The following is a 23,937-nucleotide window of genomic DNA, read 5'->3' on the forward strand; positions in this document are numbered from 1 at the left end:
GTGTGATTACTCTTTGGGAGGAGATTCTAGGATGAATTGAAACGTGCATTTATTTCCTGACCCCAACTGAGTTAGTCCATCCCTAAGCTTCAGGGTGTCTGGTAACCAAGTAAAGTTGCATATAGCAGTTTCAGAGTCTACTAGTACTTTTTCCTGGGGAGGGACCCAATAGGTTTCCTCAGGTTTCTAAAGAGAACCTTATCCCACAAAATGTTAAGAGCCAAGTATGAGGCCAAGACAACAGTTTAGGAAAAATAATTTAAAAATATGTATTGTATATGACCTGTTTAATTGTTAAAATCATTAATGCTTACTGGTCTTTTAATCTTGAAAGCTTCATAAATGCACAGTTTAAAAATTAAAACAAAATTTAAAAATAAACTTCTATTTTCTGGTAATTAAAAAGCCTTGTTTGAAAATATGTCTTTTAGGTGTTGCTTCTCCAATTTACCTATAATTATGATGATGTTTAACACCCCTACCGCCCCCCCCCCCCAACCCTTTTCATGTTCTGCTTGCTGGATTAAACTCCCTGTTTTTATAGGATGACCAAAAATATTGGTGATGATGGGGGTGGCGATGACAACACTTTCAACTTCAGCTGGAAGGTGTTCACCAGCTGGGACTACCTGATTGGCAATCCTGAAACAGCAGACAACAAATTCAATTCTATCACAATGAACTTTAAGGTAAAGACACCATCTTCAAGAGGCTTTTCTTTGCATTTCTAAGAGTAATATTAGAGCCATTCCATGTGTTCTAGATAGCAAAGTATCTTGACAATTAAAAAAAGATCAACTTATCATTTCTGCCTATTGAGATCTGGGCAACATTCTGATTATGACTAAAAAATATCTGATGACCCATGATTTGCTAATAAAATAATACCATTAGCTTCAAATAGGCAGCCATTAGTAATCAGAATCAGATATTTTATATAGTAGAACCATGCTCACTATTGAAAATGACTTTAGCCCTGGCTGGTGAGGCTGAGTGGATTGAGCACAGGCCTGCGAACCAAAGGGTCACCAGTTCGATTCCCAGTCAGGGCATATGCCTGGGCTGTGGGCCAGGTCCCCAGTAGGTGGTGTGTGAGAGGCAACCATACATTGATGTTTCTCCCTCTCTCTTTCTCCCTCCCTTCCCCTCTCTCTAAAAATAAAAATAAAAACTTAAAAAATGTACTTTAAAAAATAAAATAAAATGACTTTAAAATGTTATATTATAGCTTTAAAAAAACTGTACTGGGCTATGGCCAGGTGGCTCAGTTGGATGAGGTGTCATTTGTTCACCAAAAGGTTGCAGGTTTAATCCCCAGTCAGGGCATGTGGAGGAGGCAACAGGCAGATGTTCCCCTCTCTCTCTCTACTCCTCTTTCTAAAATCAATATACATAACCTTGGGTAAGGATTAAAAAAAAACTGTACTGAAAGAGAAGTTAGAATGAAGACTCTCCTGTTAGATCAATCAGACTTTATAAGAATTACTCCTTTCTTCCACTTGTTCTCTCTTGCCAGCAATGTTCACTGGTTTGTAGAATCCCAGATTTAGTTTACTTTTATTGTTCATATTCTGATGTTAGCAAAATTAATTCCTGCATTTACGATACTTTTATAGCTCAGATATTTCTGGTTTTTTTTTTTTTCTGTTTTTCTTGGTTACAGGAAGCTATAATAGAAGAAAGAGCAGCCCAAGTAGAAGAAAACATCCACTTGATCAGATTCCTGAGGTTCCTCGCTAACTTCTTTGTGTTTCTAACACTTGCCGGGAGTGGATACCTCATCTTTTGGGCTGTGAAGCGATCCCAGGAATTTGCACAGCAAGATCCTGACACCCTTGGGTGGTGGGAAAAAAATGAAGTTCGTCTCCGCATGCTTTCTATGTGCTTAGAAACTGACATTTGTGATTTTGTGGGTTATGCTTCTATGGTGGAACATTAAATAAGGCCACTCTTTACCTGTCCCCTCCAGCCTGCTCTGTGAGTTAACCAACCCTGTCTCACATTTTCTACCCTATTCCAACCATATTTGCAAATCTGTCTGTCTGTTTTCACATTTGGGACATTTTGGAAAGTTGTAGTTGGAAGAGATAGTAACACACATCTATTCCAAGCAGTACATTTTACAAATGGGATAATGAATCTCAGGGGATTAGGTGATATGTTCGGGGTCATAGAACCATGGAGAAAAGTGAGAGTTAAAATGTAGGAGTCTTGGTTTCAAGCTCCACACTCTTTTCATGACTGTATGTTGATTTCTCTGTACATCCGGTGTTTGCCATTGAAAGAGGCACTTGTTGCCTGTGTTCTCTGAAGCAGCAATGATAAAGGCCTTGCTTGCTGTTTTCATGTCATGGACACATTCGGATTGCCTCCCTCACTTTGGGCAAACCTGAGCTGCTTTCTGTTTTTCACTAGCAGCCTAACTCGCCGTATCCATTTTCTCCTCCTCTGCCCTATTTTCTCTTTCTCTGAATGCTATTCAAATGAAGAAGGCCAGGTCTTTGCCAGGAATTAAATATTATGATGGTCATTTTTTTTAAAGATTTTTAATTTATTTTTAGAGAGGGAAAGAGACAAAGGATTTTTTTTTAAAGATTTTTTATTTATTTATTTTTAAGAGGGAAGGAGGGAGAGAGAGAGAGAGAGAGAGAGAGAGAGAGAGAGAGACAGAGAGAGAGACAGAGAGAGAGACAGAGAGAGAGAGAGACATCAATGTGTGGTTGCTGGGGCCCATGGCTTGCAACCCAGGCATGTGCCCTGACTGGGAATCGAACCTGAGACACTTTGGTTTGCAGCCTGCGCTCAGTCCACTGAGCTACGCCAGCCAGGGCTATAATGGTGATTTTTCTTCAGAGTATCTGCCCATTTATCAAGTCAGAGAGGGAGGTTAGAGGTAGATACTTAGAATTAGAAAATCATTCATGATATGTTGTTGCTATGGCCTGTTCTCTTTAATAAAATGTTGTGGTGTACAATGTGGCACCATTTTGAACTTGGGCATTTTCAAAGTTTGGGTGCATTTAGCCTGTGGGAAGCATAAACTTCCCATACTGAAATTTATGTACAATCTTATAAACCAAAAAAGATTAATTCTTCGTAAGTATAGAATTTTCTTTAAAAATCTTGGACAGAAAATGGTATAACTACTTAAAATAAAAGTTTCAAACGAAAACATTCTAGGTATTTCAGAAGTAACACTGTAGATGGAAGACCATTCATTTGAGAGATTAAATCAACAGACATTTCATAGAAACCTATAAAATAGAGTCATTTGGTTGAGAGATTTTATTTACTTAAAACAAACAAACAAACAAACCTCAAAGCCTTTACTAAATTTGCTGTCAAAATTCTTTCTTATAGTTGTGATAGTATTTGTGGGCAAAATTATCATGCTACTTTGGTCCATGGTTCATACAGACCATATTTTTGTGTAATTGAACCATAGTAAAGGATGAGTAATTGTATCATTAAGAGTCACTCCTTGTAAGAACTTGTTTAATACCAATTTTAGGGGATCCCTGAATCCTAGAAACCAACAAATTTAATAATGGGGATTATGAATAACTTTATAAAATTTGGTGAACAGTATTAAATTTACCTTACATAAGATTGCACAGGGTCTGCCAAGTTTTTCCTTTAGGCTGAAGCTATATCATGCTGATTTTATGTTATGCTGATGTTTAGCTCCTGCTGATTATGCTTATGTAATGCTCTTAATAAACATGGAAAAATATATTGACAATTATTTTCTAGTCTTGTACTTCTAATCATTCAAAGCATGGAGTCCACCAGGGGAAATAGAAAATATTTAATGGTGACAGTTTGAGCCAGGTATTTATTAAAAGTTGATAAAATTACCTGAAATCTTTCTTTTTAAATTTAAGGCAGTCTTTTTCCCCATCATAAAAGTAGTACCTGCTATGGATTTTTTTTTTACTTAATTTAGCCAAATAATCATAATAGTGCCAAGCAGGAGAGAAGGACCATACATTTCCTCCTTGCCCCATTTCTCTCTCTCTCTTTTTCTCTTTCTCTCCTCCCCCCGCCCCCTTCGTATCATTTTCTTGCCTTTGGTGTTATAAACCAGTTCACTTTCTTGAGACTGTCTTGCCTTTGGCTTCAGTGGCCTCAGTAACATCATGCCACCATGCCATGTGTTCTCCTTGTGTTCCTCTGACTGCCCTCTGTTTTCTTAAGTAAAACATATTCTTTTTTTTCTCCTAACAGTTTGCCTTTCCCTAAATTCAACGTTTAGTCCTGAGCCCATGTCAAGTAGTTCATCCATGCTAGATGATTAAACTAGCCCATATGCTGATGATTGTCAAATTAGTATTTGCAGTGTGGGCCTCATTTTTCAAGCAGACCATTTTTCATTTCCTTTAGAAATGCTGTTGTGAAAGTTATCACCATATCAAAATTAGTAACCATGTAGAACAATACATGTTTTTCGGATGATGAGTGATGTAGATTGCATCCCTCATTATACCAGGAAACACTATTATTACTGGCACATACACAACCTCATATACAACCAAATCTTGAGAATGTGAGTTGATATTTTCTGTGATGTTTTATTAAGGTTGAATTTTTAAAATGCACAAGATAATTTTCTTTAATAAAAGATCAGAGGAACTAGCTTAATTTTCTGGAAAACTCTGGAGGAAAGTAGTAATAATTTCTAAACACATTTAACCTAGTTTATCCTCTGTGTCTCCTCATAGATGAACATGGTCATGTCCCTCCTGGGGATGTTCTGCCCAACATTGTTTGATTTGTTTGCCGAATTGGAAGACTACCACCCCCTCATTGCTCTGAAATGGCTACTGCTCCGCATTTTTGCTCTTCTTTTAGGCAACTTGTATGTATTTATTCTTGCCTTGATGGATGAGATTAACAACAAGGTAAATCCTGTGCCTGGACTGTCCTTTTCCTCAGCACGTTCTTATAATCTCGGTCTCAGAATTGCCAGACGTACCTTTGAAATTTGTGTTATCTTCGCTGTTGTTTCCATCACTTTGCTTTCTAGATTGAAGAGGAAAAGCACGTAAGGGTCAACATTACCATCTGGGAGGACAACATGATCAAGGCCTACAACGCCTCACTGCAGTCCCTCACTGGAAACGCCACTGCGGCGCCCTTCTTTGTGCACCCTGCAGACGTACCCCGAGGACCCTGCTGGGAAACCATGGTGGGGCAGGTAATATCTCACACCCCAGTGAGTGATGATTAATGGATTAAAAAAAGAGCAGAGCCAATATTTCTTAAGTGTGGCCTCGTTTTTTATTGCTTACTAATAAAAATAGCTAACATTTATTGAATGATGACCGTGTGCAAGCTGTGAATTTCATATATGTTACCTCATGCACCGTCTACTCTGCACATCCATCGAGGTTTTACTTTTCCACCCCATTTACAGTTGTGTATAAAAAAAAATTATTTTCAAATGAAGTGAGATATTTCCTATCTATTTGTGCTCTAATAAAGCACCTAGATTTAAATACAGATCCAAGAGAATATTTAAATAAAGTTTTATTTACTGTCACCTATTCACCATTAAAAAAAATTAGTTCTTTGGGAGCACACGCTAATTTCAGTAATGCTAATTTTTGGCAAATAATGATCTCTTAAGCATTAAATGAAATGCAATCTTAGATTAGCTGTTTTCATGATGACTGTATAAATGCCTCCAGTGCCAAATTAGTGATATTTTACCAGACAAAAATAAAATAATGTTTCAGATGGCTTTCTTCCCAAAAAGGGAAACCAAACCCAAGAAAAACAACAAAAAATATCTGCTTTGGGTCTGTAATTATTACACAGATCCAATCTATATTTTGAAAAGCCTTTAATTTTATCTTATTAGAATTGACATTTCTAATGTACATTTTATGAAATGATTTTGGACTTTGGTTCATCACAAGGAACAGACCTGTCAAAATATGGCATAGTGCTCTGTCTATTAGATAACAGTTTAGTTTCCACAATAATGTGATCTTTGTGAAATTATTTGAATAGATTTTACTGTGTATTTATTCTTTTGTAATATAAAAAGAATGTTGTAAGTTAGTATTATAAAAGTAACATAGTTTAAATAAATATGGATATTATCAGGTGCCCTCAGGCTAAATTGGGTGCTCATCAGACTTAAGTCAGTCAACTGTGATTTCAATTATTGAAAAAATATGGAAAAAATATATAATGCTAGAACATAACATTGACTATTGCGTCAATAAGTATGGTACAATTAAGGATTTTATTTTTCTTTTTTAGCTTTCAGGGACCTGTTAGACCCCTCTCTTCTTATTTACATGTTATTAAATACTTTTCAGATGTGCACATTTGATACATGTTTATAGGGCCACGTTATATATGAAATAATAAAGGAAAAGAAGTGAAATGAAAGCTGCTTGCACTTAATAGGGAGGTGCTTGAGATCCTCACCGTGGTAGACAGATTAATGGCCCCTCGAACAAGTGTACTTTCTAATCCCTGGAACCTGTTCATGGGTTACCTTACATGATAAAAAGTTTGCTGATATAATTAGGTTAAAGGTCTTGGGATAAGAAAACATCATGGATTATCTGGGTGGGCCTAATGAAATTATAAGAGGAGACAAAGGAATCAGAGTCCAAAAGACCAGATATGACAGTGGAACCAGAGGTTGGAGAGATGTGCCTTGAAGAAGGAGGAAGGAGCTGTGAGCCCAGGAGCACAGGAGGCCTCTGGGAGCTGAAAAAGATAAGGATGCAGATTCTTCCCTGGTACCTGCACCTTGGTTTTAGACTTCTGGCCTACCAGAAGTGGAAGAAGAGAAACGTGTTGTTTTCAGCCACTAAATTTGTGGCACTTTGTTACAGCAGCAATAGGAAATGAATTGTGGTACAGCAGCAACAGAAAACACAAGTTTCTGAGTTTCAGGGTTCCACAAAACAAAGTCTGATCATGGTGCTCACACAAGTCTGTTTTATCATATGTAGGCTGCTCCCTAAATCTTCAGCAGAAGTTGATAGAAATGGAAAAAAATATATATATAGTTTTCACAAACTCAGAGTGTGAGATGTCCCCTTATGTACATCCTAGAATACTGAGTGGTGTGAGAGCTAAGAAACCTAGCTTTTGCCAGGAAAACACCTATTAAACAGTATTAGTAAGAGTGGAGTTGCTCACTTCTGGGGAGAAGGCAGAGATTAATTAGACATGAATGTCCATGCAATCTTGGAGAATACTTATTTTTCTGATAATGCAGTAGCACCTGTGATATTTCTTCATGTACTACATTAAAATAAAGGAAAGGTCACTTATTTAATTCTTCTTTGGAATCCCTAAATCACGCTGCTAATATCTTGTCCTTTATAAAAATATCCTGTTTGTAGTTCTCTTCCTTGCTTCATCATCTTTCCTTACTGCCATTTGTGCTTGGGTTTCCCCCCCCCCCCCCCCCCACTTTTTTTTTCTAGAGGAGCATTCAGCACTCCTGAGAAAGTCTGCAGGAGCCAGGAGGAAGGGAGGGGTAGTGGTTCTGAATGGAATGTTGATGAGGTGGAATCCATGGGGACAAAGAACACAGAGGATATAAAAACCCTGAGGCCTGGGAAGTTCTGGCATTACAGAGATCAATGTTTATATCCTTGCACTTGGGAACCTTCTTTTAGCCACTTAAAGAAGAAGTACTTCTAGAAGAATTAGCAAAGGCAGCTCTTTTAAATGTAATTTTGAGGATGCACTCCAAAGGATGCATTCATTGTTCTATTGAGAACATTCCAGGTGTTCTCTCTTTCCTCCATGCTTGTCCTCTGCTTTTCCCCCCCTCAAGGATACTGAGAGACTCAAAGCTCTCTTTGAATTTGAATATAAGATAATTTGGTGGCTCCTTTACCACTCAGAGGAATCTTAAGATATAGTCGGTCTCATCTCCAACGGCATGTGATAGGTAGGCCACAAAACCTACCTATCATATTCTGTTACCTATCACATTCAGAATAGCTGTTCTTGGGCAACAGGTATTTGAAGCTATGTACTGAGGTCTGCATTTTAAGCTGGGAGAGAAAGCAGCCAACAGCTGAAGAGAACATTCTTGAACGCCTTTACTGTGTGAAACACTACTTTTTGAATATTAAATCATCCTTTGAGATAAGTCATATTATTAAATCACCCTCTGAGATAAGTTGTATATTTTATAGATGAGGAGACTGTGACTTAGAAAGGTAAAGTCATTTGCTCAGCACCTCAAAGAAGTCAATAACTGGAGCCCTGCAGAGTCGAATTAGGGTTCATGCTCTTGACCATAGTGCTGAACTGTCCCCCAGAAACATGATTAGCACCCACACATACTCTCCAAACTCCTGTCATGGAATTTCTATGGTCTGAGGTCCTTTCTGATGTCCCTTGCCTAATGTCATCCCTTTACCTGCTAATGATCCTCTTGGGTTTACTGATCAAACCTGCCCAGACATGTCACGAGTGTGAAGCTCTTACTTGTGGGGCTCAGGGCTGAACGGGAAGCCTGTGAGGAGACCGTCCTCCCATCCTTACCAGCTTGCTGGATCTGGGATTGGATGATGTCCCAGAGGTGGGCCAGACCACCATTTTTGAGATTCCTTCTTTTGTAAAGCAGTGTACTCCTTCTGTGGTATATGAATAAGTATTTTTACATTTTAATACAATGTTTGAATCCTCCTATGCTATTTAATTCAAAGTTGGGACACTGCTTAGGAAGAAAAATGAATTTCAACTATTGGAATGTAGATTCTTAGGAGGATGGGGATGACTTCAAAAACACTTTCAACTTTTGCCTGAGGAAGTCTTCCCAACCTGGCAGTGGAAAACTAAAAATATCCCAAATAGCCTACTCTAATGGATATTGGTTAAATGAATCTGAACTCAAATTGCCTAGAGGGTGGAAAGGAGAATAGAAATAAGGAAGAGAAAAGTTATGGCCACAGGTAACTGCAGAAATTTACTATCATTCTGGCATTCATTCCATATATATTGAGTGCATACTAAGAGCCAGGTGTTGTGCTGGATACTAGAGGTACAACAGCGGACAAAGGTGGACCCGTTCTCTGCCCTTGTGAAAATTATAATCTCTTGGGGGAAACAAAGGCACTAATAATTATGCAAAAGTTGCAAAGTTACAATGGCAACAAAGCACTATAATAATGAAATGCATGGAATCCGAGAACTTCTTATAGGGAAGTTTGCCTTGTTAGGAAAATGGGAGAGACTTCCCCAAATTAGTGATGATGTAGTGATGCATATTTGTTGGTACAGATTGAGTCATGAGATGAGGTCAGAGGGACTGAGTAAAGACCACATGCAAAAGGTCCTGTAGCCTGAAAAAGTATGGAGCATTAGGTCTGAAAGAAAGCCAGTGAGGCTGGAGTGGAGAAGAAAGAGGGAAGAGCAATACAAGGAAGAATATGGAGAGCTAGACAGGAGTCAGTTTATATAGAAACTTTCAGATTATGAAGTAGTCTTACACTCTCTTGGCCCACCGTTTTACTCCAGCTGTTGTTGCAGCGAAAAACTGCATGCAGCTGTTACCTGACAGTATCTCAGCTGAACTGTACTCATATTCTTACCCTTATCCCAGAGATTCTCTGCATCACCTAGTGGAGCATTATCACACAAGGGCATACTAAGCTAATGGGAATGGGAGCTGGTAGATTGGCTCTTGAGTAGACAATTCTGAAGTGTATAGTATATGGCTATGGAATGGGTCCCCAGAAAGATCTACTTGCCCCAGTACTGACAGCATCACCACACTCTTGGGTAAAGTCTTTTTCTCCTTATCTGTTTCATTGTTTCCAGTACCCACTCCTGCTCTTTGATGAACCTCCCAAAATATACTGCCTGCTTATAAGCCCTTATTATATGCACAATTGGTGGTGGAAACTATTGCCAAGATAATTTCTTTAATTTATATTTTTAAGTTTTCATTGTGATATTTTTGGCTTTTATTGTGTTTATATTATAGTTAAAGTCTATTTATGGCAACGATATGCATCTATTTGTATTAGAAGCAGTTATTTTTTAAATAAAGTATTTTAAAAGAAATATTAGATAAGCAATGTTTCTGACGGTACTTGGATATGACCAGAATTGCGAAGGTGGGACACAACTACCAGGAGTTCTGAAACCACCGCTCTGAAGCGTGAGGCTGGAAACTAACTTGATTGCTAGTCAAGTGGCCCTTTGCCCTGTGAGAAAATTTTTTCTCACTAGTTATTTTAGAGGTAGAAGATTTTTCTACCGATTTCTTACATTATAGAAGAACACTAGTATTTCTGGCAAAATTATGTCTTATTAGATATTAGTGCTTTTGTTTTTAGGGCATAATTTTTAGGAATAAAAAGAAAAAGGAGAACAGAATTAAATGTTCATGACAAAAAGGTTTAGCTATATGTATACTCATATATTTACTGTTATTGTTATATGAGTTTCATGAAGAAGTAGTGAACTGTCTCTCTAACCCGTAACACACACATTTCACGTATCGATTCGAGTTCAACCACTGAGGTAACCAGTTTCTAATTTTCCAGACCTTTTCTATGCATACACACATATATATACACACACATATATATTTTGTACATATTCATATACACACAGAGGACTTTTGTCAACAAATGAGTTCATACCATGTGCCTTGTTTTATAAACTTTTAAAAACTTGATTCTTATTAAAGCATAGCAATTTGGAACTCAAATGAGTAACTCATGTAATTCAATGTAATTCTAGAATATATACACGTAGTTGTATATTCATAACCATAGTAACAGTTTCTTTTAAGAGCTCACAATATTCTGCTGTGTAGACACCCTGCTTTATTTAATTAATCTCCTCCTGAGCATATTTGACTTCTTTGCAATTTTTAACTGGAAGAAGTAATACTTTCATAATTATACATGTAGATTTGTACACTTCTGTTAATATTGCCATGGGATGTATTTATGGAAGTGGATTTCCTTGATCAAATTCCATGCACTATAAAATGTGATGGATCTTCACAAGTTTCCCCCAAACATTGTAAGAGTCCAACTTCATCGGTTTCTGACAATGCCTATTTCACCACACTCTTTTAAAATATTTATCATTATGGGAGGCAACAGCTCATTGTTTTAATTTCTATTATTATGGGGTCTGCACATTTTTCAAGTGTTTTAATTGACTATATATTTTCTTCTGAGGATTTCTCATTTATAACATTTGCCATTTTTTTCCCTAATTGGGTCACCCATCTATAGGCATACCTATGTCTGTAAAAGTTTTTAATGTGTTAGAAAAACTAATGTACTATCACCTAGGCTGCAAGTACTTTTTCCAAGTTTGTCTTTTAACTGTATAAATACTGTTGTTTGCCAGGTTACATCTCAAACTCCGGTATGCCCAACATTTTCCTGTTTTGGGTTCTTGTGTCATGTTTATAAAGGTTTCTCAGTAAGAAGACTTTTGATACAGTCATTTTAGAACAGAAAATAATTATTTCTAGACAAAATAAGGATGAAGCATTCTTTATTTGCTAGATGTCTCAAACTAGTTTCTTTACCATTAATTGCAGTTTGCATGCCTGTACTATTTAGAAACACAACAAATTCAATGTCAATACTAGGACCATTTAAAGAGAGAAATGCAAATTTTAATGCCGATAATATCTCAACAGGAATTTGTGCGGTTGACTGTTTCTGATGTTTTGACCACCTATGTCACAATCCTGATTGGCGACTTTCTTCGGGCATGTTTTGTAAGATTTTGCAATTACTGCTGGTGCTGGGATTTAGAATATGTATATGTAAGTATGGTAATCATTTTTCTCTTATCAGATTATCTTTTGTGGTTTATTGTTTACACATACTATGCAAGAAAAAGACATCTCAGAATTTAGAGTGGGGGGGTCTCCCTTTTAGATGCCAGTACTGCAGTTCCCCCTTATCCTCAAAGAATACATTTGAAGACCCCCCCAGTGGATGCCTGAAACCACAGATAATACTTAATTGTATATGTACTGTTATTTTTCATATACATACAAACCTTTTTACCTAATGGAAGCATTTTATGGCTTCTTTTTGGCATATCTGAATCATCAGCATTACTACTCTTGTTTTGGGGGCCATTATTAAGTAAAAATGTTATTTGAACACAAGCACTGCAGTACCACAAGTGATATGAAAACCAAGATGGCTACTACATGGCTAAAGAGCCGGGAGCATCAGCAGCACACTGGACAATGTGATGATTCATGTCCCGAGCAGGACGGAGCAGGGTGGTACAAGATTTCATCATACTACTTAGACAGCAGGCCATTTAAAACATATGAATTATTCATGTCTGGAATTTTCCTCTTAGTATTTTTGAACTGCAGTTGACCATAGATAACTGAAACTGTGGAGAGTGAAACTGTGGATAAGGGGGGCTACTGTAAATGAAGACCAATGAGAATTCACAGGGGGTCAGACTTGAGTATCATGGCTTACAATATTCTCATAAATTTGTACAGGATGGCTAAAGCAATGGATGGTCAGCTCAGTAAATATTGGACCCATAGTTATCTCCTTCCCCCTGAAGTTTGCTGGCGTTTCTAGAAATAGGGCAGGGTGGGTAGTGTCAACTGCGTATTCTTTTTTTTCTTTTTTAAGTTTTTATTTATTTATTTTTAGACAGAGGGGAAGGCAGAGAGAAAGAGAGGGAGAGAAACAACAATGAGTGGTTGCCTCTTGTGTGCCCCCTACTGTGGACCTGGCCTGCAACCCAGGCATGTGCCCTAGACTGAGAATCGAACTAGCGACCCTTTGATTCACAGGTTGGCATTCACCCACTGAGCCATACCAGCCAGGGATGTGTATTTTATTAATTCCTTTAATACTACTAAATAAACTCTTAGACACTTATCCTGGCCAGTCACTGTGCAGTACACTGGGAGATAGAAGGATTAAAAAAAAACATGATGCTTACTTCATAAAGCTCTCAGTCTATAAAGAGCTCAGCAGAGACACAAACGGGGGTTTTGAGGAAGTTTTGAGGAAGGCTCCGTGTGTTGATAGGGCTCTGGCAAGTGGTGGAGTTGAATTTTAGCAAATTGGCTTCCTTTCCCATGACAATAGCATAGGTTTCTCTGAGCCCCACTGGTGTTATCACCAGAGCACCTTCTGTGCTTAACCCCAGGTCACCCCACAAAGTTCAAAGGTGGAAGTAGAGCATACATACCAGTATGCTGTGGTCTAACACACTGCCAGGTGCCCACTGTTCCTCTTTTGCAAGTGAATCAGTTATCATGGGGAGTATAACCTGGTTGGAGGAGGGTGTGGCTGGTCATATTCATTTGCTTAAAATCCTCCAGTAGCTTACCTAGAATGAATTCTAAATCACTGTATTGGGCCTTCAATACCCTATATGATCTGTTTCTTTTCTTTCCCTCTGAGCTCATCTCTTAACTACTTTTGCTCTTCCTTTATAAAGTCCATATACATTGGGATTCTTTCTGATGCTCAAACATGAGATGGTCCTTGCATTGTTGCTAGCTGTTCCTCTCTCCAGAGGTGCAGATTCCTAGAATTTGACATAGCTCACTCCTTCTTGTCTTTAAGAACTCAGATAATACACAACTTCCTTAGAACTCTTTTCTGATCTTCCATTCTAATGTAGCCCACCAGATGCTCTCAACATACTATTTTATTTTCTTCATAGGATATATAACTCTTTGATATTTCCTTTTTTAAAAAAGCACTTATTATCTGTCTCCCTCTGTTAGAATGGAAGCTCTATGAAACAGAAGCCTTGACCTCTATGCTTAGAACTATGCTTGTCACATGGCAAGAATTAGGTGTCGACTGGTGGGTTCAATGTTGAACCTCCACATTCTAGCACCATCAGGGCAATATCATCCATTGACAGAATGCTTCTTGCTTCCAGGTATGAGTCCATGGCGTGAGCTCTGGCTTAGTATTCTTGAGCCAATGATGTTTCTCTTCTTACTACTGAAGGAGTACCCTTGATTGCTGAGCTCCCTCCTATCTCATGCCCTAAGTCACAGGACAAGTCCAACATTCAGAACTGTTTTCAAGACTCCAGGCTAGATCCTCTGCCTGGCTATCTGACTTTGAGATCATACCTTTTCTGAGGTCATCTCTATCATCCTCAGTGAAAATGGCCCTTGGATGAGCCAAGAGCAGTTAGGTAATGCTCTTTGGTGGACAACAATGAGGTAATGCTATAGATCCAGGAGACTGTTACGTTGCTTCCTTATTCCCTTATATGAGGTATTCAGCTGGCTTGGTTTCATTTCTGTTTTGCTTGCCTGATTCAGCTCTTCTGAAGCAGACATAAAAATGGCTATTTTTTTTAGACTACTGCTTGGCTTATGATTGCCCTATTATCCCTTACTACTTTCTTCTTAAGTGCTAGAACATTTTGCTTCAAATATGAAGTCAGTACAACATGAGCTGGGTGCATAAAAGCTGTAATTAAATGGCTAATTTATTATTCATTGAGTGCTGACAGTGCTCTTGAGTTAGTACAAAGTACAGAAAAAAGACCAGTTCCTGTTTTAGGTCATAGAGAAAGAATTTTCTTCCATGTTACCTTTCCAAAGCTCTTCAGAGAGAAGTTCAGCTTTGAAACAAGTTTTAAAACTCTAAGGCTGGATGATGAATCTTTGATATGGATCTGATTATCATTGGCCCACAAAGTGAGCAGCTTACACAATTGAATGCCTGCTAGGTGTGAAACATTAGGAGCAAACCTCTGTGTTGCGTAATAAGGGGATACCGAGATGTAAGCCTGAGGAAAGGCTGAAAACTTGGGCCTGCAAACTCAATTCAACTTACAGATACTTTTCCCTCTGGTCTGCAGAGTGGTTTCTTTGTGTTTTTTTTTGTTTGTTTGTTTGTTTTTAATCAGCCAATATTTTAAAACTGGTAGAATTCCATTTAAGATATGGATTTATTGCTTTTCTTAATATATTAGAAGGCCTGGAAATATTAGATCCATATTCCCACATGGGAGAGATTGGCTGGAGCTGAAAAACCACTGCCCTCCTCAGTTTTATTCATTCAGTAGTTTCTCACACTCTTCTCTACTCTTTCATCTTGCAAGTTCCCATTGTCAATACAGAGCAAACAGTGTACATGCCACAGGGGAAACCAACTGTTATACAACTTTGGGAAGGGGAGGGGAGAGGTCAATAGAATTGCAGACATGACTGAGGAAGAGACATTTGAGCCAAGTCTTGAAGGATGATCAGAACATTCAAAAGACTAGGATGGAAGAAAGCATTCTCAGTGGAGGGACAGGCATAAGACAGGCCTCAGCAGCTGGAAAATTTGGGCAGTGCAGGCAGAGAACAGAACATATGGAAAATTCAATATGTGTTAAGTATGAAAATAAAAATCACAGGTAATCCCACCTCTCATGGAAGTACTTATTTGGATTACTTGAGTCACATAGTAGTAGCATTTATTTGTATATAGGTAAACAAGTACTTTAGAGTCACTGTAGATTTTTATAAACATACATTTAAAATGTACATATTATAAATATACATCATATATTATTAAATATATAAAATACTTTTTTTATAAAAACATATAGTTAATGACTAGTTGCTTTTTTCACCTAAGTGACCATTTTCCTATGCTATTAACACTTCTTTTATGATATAATTTTTAAATGGTTGTGTGATATTCTATACATGAATAGACTATAATTATACATATGGCTGGTCAGTTTTGGAGCTGAGACACAAAACCATGTCTGATCAACTTCAAAGCCATCAACTAGCTTTCCGTCATGTTGGTTTTTACTGCAATGCTTAACCCTTGAAATTTCAAGGAGTCTGCCACATTGTGACTAATTCTTGAGCCAATCTATGGCATTTGTAATTCATGGTGGTCCCAGGCTTAGCTGGGTCTCTTGCAGTAGAATGGAGTTAGCAGGAGAGATTGGGATATAGAATTAGAAGACAAACTGATATTTTCTAGCTAGGAAAGAGAGATTATTTAGCAGTCCAGGAAAATGGCATGATAAAGAAGCAGTAAGAAGTCATGGGTATCCTGTGAAGAAATGAAAACATGGGAAAAGGGACAGCACAAAGTTCTTATGAAGTTCCACTGGAATATTGGACCAAATCTGTCTATAGGTGAGTAGGATTACAGTGCAAAGCCTTCAGGTGTTGATATCATCCTGGAAGATGAGGTTAGGATTTGTCCAAGATCAGTGGCTCTCAAATAAGAGCACAAACCAGAACCACCAGATGGAAGGTGGAAACATAAGATCTCTGATTCAGGAGATCTAGGTTGGTCCCCAGAATTTACTCTCAGGTTACCAGGTAAAGCTGCTGATTCTTGTCTGGGGACCACACTTGCAAACCATGATTGCCTTAGAGTCCCAGACAGACTGGCCTGCAGTTCAAGACGAAGTGGTGCCAACTGTGGGGAATCAGATTTGTGCCAAGAAAGTCAGGTGGGTCATTGTAATAAATTCTCTCTGAGATCCTGAGTTGCATTTCACAATATTTATATGTTAATGGTCTTCCCCAAATAACTAAACCTGCAGAGAGAGAATGGGTTTTCCCAGGCTCTTTAGTCCAACAGTAGCATATGTCTTCCCTCTGGGTAGAAGACTACTCCAGTGCGCTGCAAACAAAGGTCTAAATAGAAAACAAGATGGTTTCCAATCCCTTGACTAGTGTGGACCTCAGCCCAACACCAAATGGGCTCCTTGGTTACTGACCCTTAAAAATCTTATTAGTAAGTTTATTACATGTTATCCCATTTGAATCATTCTATTATCTCAGATTTCAAGAAAAACTTTTTTCCTAAGCATCACTTTCCTTTAAGCTTTTTAGATTTTAGAGGCAATTAAACAAACACATTGTAAATAGATTTGCACAGTTATTATTTAAATACTGCTTTAAATTTTTAAACTATAATACAATCACATGTTTAAAAAAATCCACCTCTGAAAGAATCAGTACTGAATTTTATACTGAATGTGTGGGGGTGGGGGTTGACTTCTTACATTTGTTCTATTTTTATAGTGGGAGTTTCTGAGTTTCATGTTTGCAACATTAAATTCCATTTCTAAAGTGTTTACAGAAAAGCAATTCTTTAATACCTGTGTCTAAGTTTCAACCAATTACATATTTTAGATTAGAACAGGACTTTAGAAATTATTCAGTTTAGAAGCTGGCAAGCATTCTTTATGAGGGGCTACATAGTGCTTTAGCTTTAGCAGGTGTGCTACTGTGATAAAATGAGAAATATCTGTTTTGGTGTTCATTCCAAGCTCCTAATACATTTGTAGTTTCCTAAGCAATAAAGGTGCTAGGAACATCTTTTGCTCTAACATGTGGTCTTTGACATAGTTCCTGACACAGAGCTCCTAAATTCCTTGGAATATTTTGCATGATAGCTTGTTTTTGGTTCTAATGAAGCAACTCTTGATGGACTTGGGTAGCTTCAGGATGGGGGCTGTCACCAGGAAGTCCAACCCATGATTAGAAGCTTGATATTGTCAGTTTCTTCCCCCAGTTTCCAGGTGGAGCAGAGGGGCTAAAGAATGAGTGAATAGTTGATGATGATGCCTACTCATGAAGTCTGCATGAAATTCCTGGAACTGTGGGGTTCAGAGAGCTTCTGGGTTGCTGAAAACACTGAGGTGCTGGGAGGGCATGGAGCCTCTGTGCCCCTTTCACATGCCTTTCCCTGTGCATCTCTTCCATCAGGCTGTTTCTGAGTTGTCTCCTAACATACTATACCAGAAATCTAGTAAATAAACTGTTTTTCTGAAGTTTCATAAGCCATTCTAGAAAATTAACAAATCTTAAGAGGCAGTTGTGGGAATCTTTAATTTATAGACAGCATAAGTGACAAGCTGAACTTGTGACAGGCACCTTGTGGACTGAGACCTTAACCTGTGGGTCATGCCCTGACTCTAGACACTTAGTATTATAATTGAGTTAAATTGCAGGCATCCAGTTGATGTCTACAGAGAACTGGAGAAATGCTTGGTATGAAGCACGGGGAACACACACACCTGTGTCAGAAGTATTGCAATAGAATGCAGTAGTAGAGAAAAGTAGGTTTTGTTTTTGTTTTTTCAGCAAGCCATATGGCCTCTGTTGTAACTGCTAAACTCTCTTGCTTTAGACCCAAACAGCTACAGGCAATACATAAATGAATGAATGTAGCTGCATTCTAATAAAACTTTATTTACAAAAACAGATGGCAATCCAGATTTGGCTCATGGACCACAGTGTGCCAACCCCTAATCTAATTGGTTTCATAAATTTATCTGTGAGAAAACTGAGGCTTGAAGGGATGAGTGACTGGCCTAATTCACCCAGCTAGGAAATGGTGGGGCAGCCTTATCCTCAGGTCCCCATCCCTGTCAGGTATCTGCATCGCAAAATCACCTGCTACAGCAGGACTGCCCTATTCCCTGTGTCTGCATCGGGTCAGTTTATGCATCAAAGCATTCATTCCTCCAGATGCCCCGCTGCAGACAGAGGCAGGGGTTCCCCGGCTGTCCTTTGAGCTTTTTTAGTCACCTGATAATAAAAATAGCTCATCTCAAATGACCTTTAAGAGGTTTGTGTGCTCGTAAGAATAAAGCACTTCTAAAAGGTTGGGTTCTTTTCATTTTCTGTAGTCTGGTGAGTTGAAGCATGACTGTATTCTAAGGCCAAGGTGAAAGTTTGATTTTGAAACTGACAGAGCAGAGGTGCTCTAAGTCCACAGCAAAGTGCTCTGGGAAAGGAGAAAGACTCAGAATTAATGTTACTTGTAATTAGAAGTAATTTATTTTTCTCCATGAAGGCTACATTTTTTTATTGTTGACATTAGGATAAAAACTTCCAATAAAAAATTTTTTTCCTCTTATAAATGTTATGGTTTTAAATAATTGACAAGTGAGTAAAATACTTCGTATATATTTTAGCCATATCTTGAGTGAAATCATTTAGGTTATCTTTGTCCTGTCTTATATAATATTTCATTCCATATCATTTTATCATGATATTTAACTGTTCTTGTTATGCCATTCTTGCCAGTTTCTTCCTGAATCTGTTAACAAGACACATGACCCATATCTGTCAGTTGACAAGGAGAGTACCACTGCCTCTTGTGAAAGGGATGAAGTTGACCTGGATTCAGGAATTCCTGAGCAGAGCCATCGAATATTGTGGTAGTTTTGTTGGAGTTCCAAATCAGAGACCTGTTCTATCTGCTTACAAATACACGCTTGGGTTCTTGGGTTTGGGGAGAACAGAGACACTTTTGGATCATGTGTATATGGTGTGTGTGTGTGTTTGGAGGGAGTTCTTAGGAGGCTACATGTGGTCTGAAGTCACACGTGCATATGTCAGGGTTCGGGACAGTGATGAGACTTGCCACTCTTTTGGTCTCTTGGTATTCTCATGTCCTATTTTTTTTCTCTTCTCTCGTCCTCTTAGTACCATTTACACAGTCTCCTACATGGCTATTCTCTATTTTATACTAAGTAGAAACAAAATTTATTGCCTTTGCTCATTAACATTAATTCCATTAATAGAAGCTTTCCTTCTAAAATGCCTAATATGTTACCAGGAAGCCTTTGGATGGGCCACCCTAGGGCATACATGTGCCTCAGTTCCTTCCTATGGCCCCTCCACACAAAGAACAGCCTGGCCCTGCTGCCGTAAGCAAGATGGTAGTGTCTGGGAGACACACACTGCACGCTGAGTAAAAAACTTCTTCAACTTGTGTTGTATTTCTCTACATTTACTTTATTGTAAAAATTCACATATTTTTTGTTGAAAATATTTTACAATATGCAAAAGTTGAGGAAAATAAAAGCCATAACCTATCACCGACATAAAATAACTATTAATTTTGGCCAATACTTTCAACTGCATCCTTTATGAATAGTTTCACATGAAGATGGTAAAATTGATGAATGTATAGTTTTATGTACTTTTTGTTTAATGTTAACATGTAGTGTTTTTTTTGGCCCTGGCTAAGTAGCTAGGTTAGTTACAGTGTTGTCCTCATGTGCCAAGGTTGTGAGTTCAATCCCTGGTCAGGGCACATGCAAGAATCAACTGAAGAATGCATAAATAAGAGGAGCAACAAATCAATGTTTCTCTCTCTTTCAAATCAATAAATTAAAAAAATATATATAGTTTTCTCTTGTGTATGTAAATATTCTTCCAACAGTGATGTAATTAGTTACAGTAAGTCATAATATACAAGTATATACTATTTCCATCCCTGGCTGTATTTACTTAATCAATGTATGTACTGTATTGACTTAACTAATGTTAGACAGTTAGATGATTTTATCTCCACTTGTTCAAATTTTTAAACATTTAAGATTACTTTGTTAAAATAAATTCCAAGAAGTAGAGTCAACAGGGTCAACGACAATGAGGTTTTCAGAGCTTTTAATATGTATCATCAAACTGCTTTTCTGAAAGGCTGTTGTGATATTTGCTTTCACCAGCAGCATGTAGGAGCCCATCTCACCACACTTGCACAGCATTTTTAAGTGAGTCTTACTATATTAAAAGAGTGCTTTATTTTATTTACTGCTAATTATTTGTTATATTGATTATTCTGCTATTGTTGCTGCAAGGAAGTAGTTGAGAGTGTAGCCACACCTATGCAGAAACATGAAACGCTTGCCTTTCAATATTCACCATTTGAGATACTGATCCAATGAATGTCTGTGTCTCTTGTAGCCTTCATACACCGAATTTGACATCAGCGGCAATGTCCTCGCTCTCATCTTCAACCAAGGCATGATCTGGTAGGCCAGCTGTGGGGTAGTATACCACTGTGGGGGAGGCCTCCCAGGTCATTGTTGCATGAAGCGCCATGGCCCAGTGTCAGAGGAGACCACACTCTGTGTCTAAGTCAACACTCGCCTCTGCAGAGTGGATGGCTATGAGTAGTCTGCTTTTTTCTCTTTCAAATCTTCAGTCTTGGTTCTCAAAGGCATCTGCCTGTTTTATAGAGTACTTCTTCATCAAATGATGGGCTGGCTGCTAGATTATTCAAAGGTATTTTATATTTTATATTCTTTGACACTAGAATGCAACAGTGAAACATTAATGATCACGTTACTACATGTTAGGTATGAAATAAACTCATGTGAGGTCTTTCTGAGAAATTGTATCTCATTATCACCATTGAATATATTTAAAATACAACTTATAGCTACTTTAAAAACTAGTATCTTACCAAGCCCAATAGTTTATAGAGATGAAACACATATTGTAAGAGGGTCAAGTTAAAAATATGATCTTTATTTTGGAACTTGTTTCACAGGGCCATTTACACATCAGAATTGTTCCTTTTGATGTTCAAAGGATTGTCATGTCTTTTATTAAATGAAAACATTCTCCCTGTGAACCTTGACAGGTTAAGATGAGTTGGTACAGTAGAAACCGTTTTTGAGTTTAAAAATTGAATCACAGTGTGCAGTTCATCTGGGGACCATGTGTCTTGGAAATCTGTCACTCTTAGCTAAAAGCAGCCTGACCCAGAAGCAGTTCCAGTGAGCTTCTCCAGCTTGTTAGTACATGTCTGACATAGGACCACACCATTGCCCTATGTACAGGGACTAGTTACTTGGTTTAGTTTTTGCACAAGCACCCTATGTTACTCAAATCTTTCAACCACAGGGGCCTGAATTGTTAAACCTCTGTGAGACTGGATCTCTCCATGAATGTTAAAATTATTTTGCTTTAGTAACATAAAGGCTACATAGTCAAAGGCCCTGTCATCCTGCCATGGGGCCCGTCAAATTCCTGGGCCTCATTAGATCAGTCAAGTGAAGAAAAGACTATAAAAAGATTCACTTCTCCATTGTGAGATATATTTTAAAATGTACTTCTTGGCAAAATTTGCAAGATACAGCTCATGTGTCCAGAGTGTCATGAAGGAGTGACATGCATCCTTAACTCTCCAAGCAGGGAGGAAAATCAGAGTGGCCCCACATATGACTGCTAACAGAGAATCAAGGAAGCAGCTTCTGTGGGTTCTGGATCTTTCATTTCCTGGAGAGGATTCTGCTGTCATGGCAGAGAAATGGCTAACATCGCTCCTGGGATAATGAGAAACCACTGTGTTATATCAGTTTTAAAACTCCCTGGCTTTTGCAGAGTGCCATAAATCCCTCAAGCCTGGAGGGTGCCATTTGTGCAGCCATATGTTACATGTCTCTTTTGTTCTTTCAGAATTTAGACCACAGATCTGCCTTGAAATTCATTTTCATGATCAGAAAAGCTGTTATAATGGCTGCCCTGATAGGTTTCACTTGTGATTTTCCAACTGTTTCTACATATCGCTATTGTTCATGTTAACATTCTTAAATACCTAAAAACCTCCAGTTTTCTCATAGCTAGATCCAGTAGCAACATCTCTGCAGTATCGCTGCACTGCCACTTTCTATGTATTCATCCTTCAGCTATTGATCAAGTCTGGCTTCTGATTCGTCTGAAGAGGACTCTAGAAAGTGACTGTGCTTTTTGAGTGTACAAAGATAGACACTCACCAGAGTTCCAGAAGCAAAAGAGCTATTACTCACCTTTAGGTCAATGCTTTGTACAAATTCTCGTTTCTTAACTCCCAGAAAGTTGATGAGGGAGGTGTGTGGGGCGTATAATCTAATGTTAGTAAGCTCTCCTGCACGAGGGTAATCACACACGGTAATCTACTGTTTCTTGGGGCATGAGGATCTGATAACTGAGTTTGGCCGTTTGCTATAATCAAAAGAGTATGGAGATTCGTATCCATTTTCCATTAGTTTGTGACTGGAGACATTGTTGCTTTAGGAGTTTCTAAGTAGTGGAGGTTACTTACACTGATTATTAGGGTCAAACATTTATAGGTAAAAATCCGTTTTGTTATGAATTGGCTGAAATGATCAGTAAATCATTGTATTACACATTTATTTTTAAAATAGACAGCATAGACTTTTGTAATCATGTTTTTAAATGATGAAAACAGGAATTCTCCCTGTCACAGTAAGATGTAGAGGCAGCAGAGAACACACAGTGAGACAGAAGATGGGTTTGGACATGGCTCCAACACTGTCTCATTGCACACCACCCAGCCAGTCTCGTCACCTTTGGCTACCTCATTTTCTCAGTTGATCACACATAGATAATTTACCTGACACATACCATGTCACTGGAGTAATAAGAAGAGCTAAATAAAAGAAGCTTTCATTTGCTTTGATCTTCTTGGAAGAAAAGCATTTTATCAGGCTTGGGTATTACAATGATCTTTGCCTGACAGATGATAGGATCAAGTCTGGGTAAGGGACTTAGTAAGCCAGGCTGATTAGTAAGTCCTGAACAAAAATGGATTGAGCATTAAGGTTCAGATATAACTGTGCCAGGACCTGTTTTTCTAGGTTATGGCTTTTGTGTCATTTGTTCAAAATGCCTATGTGATAGTCATTTTGAAAATTTTGAATTTATTTATCTACAGATAAATGCCACAGATGTATGTATATACATATGTGTATATGTATATATGCATACAAATGATGCATGGTTATGTATATGTGCAAATATACGTGACTTTTGGCAAGTCTTGGTCTTGAATTATGTACAGAATTGTGTCCCAGGACAGACTGGGTTGTGTAGCAATGAAACACAGCCCCAAAATCATACAAAAGGAAATGTTTACTTCTTATTTACTCTACAAGTCTCATGGGGATTGATAGAGGCTCTGCTTTTGTAAGTTACCCTTTTTTGCAGTCCTAGATGGGCAGAATAGGATCAACCTGAACATTGCTGATCAGAGCAACAGAGATGCAAGAGAGCAAAAAACACACAGGGCCCTTAGAGTTCCCACCCAGCAGTGAGGCACCCCCATTTTTTTTCTATTTTAGTTGCCAGAAAAAGATCGCATGGTCAACCCTGACTTTTAGGAGGGCTAGAGCATCATCATC

General features: G+C 38.2%; 1 protein-coding gene across 1 annotated transcript in view; it reads left to right on the plus strand.

Moving 5' to 3' along the window:
* TMC1 (transmembrane channel like 1) overlaps nt 1-23,937 on the plus strand; it is a 143,943-nt gene that overhangs the window by 97,159 nt on the left and 22,847 nt on the right. The window contains exons 10-15 of the mRNA XM_028504663.2: nt 545-689; nt 1,664-1,858; nt 4,722-4,901; nt 5,027-5,197; nt 11,663-11,791; nt 20,714-20,781. Of these exons, the coding sequence (XP_028360464.2) occupies nt 545-689; nt 1,664-1,858; nt 4,722-4,901; nt 5,027-5,197; nt 11,663-11,791; nt 20,714-20,781 (888 nt within the window). The remainder of the gene's footprint in view (nt 1-544; nt 690-1,663; nt 1,859-4,721; nt 4,902-5,026; nt 5,198-11,662; nt 11,792-20,713; nt 20,782-23,937) is intronic.

This window comes from Phyllostomus discolor, chromosome 3 (genome assembly GCF_004126475.2).
Source record: "Phyllostomus discolor isolate MPI-MPIP mPhyDis1 chromosome 3, mPhyDis1.pri.v3, whole genome shotgun sequence".
NCBI lineage: Eukaryota > Metazoa > Chordata > Mammalia > Chiroptera > Phyllostomidae > Phyllostomus > Phyllostomus discolor.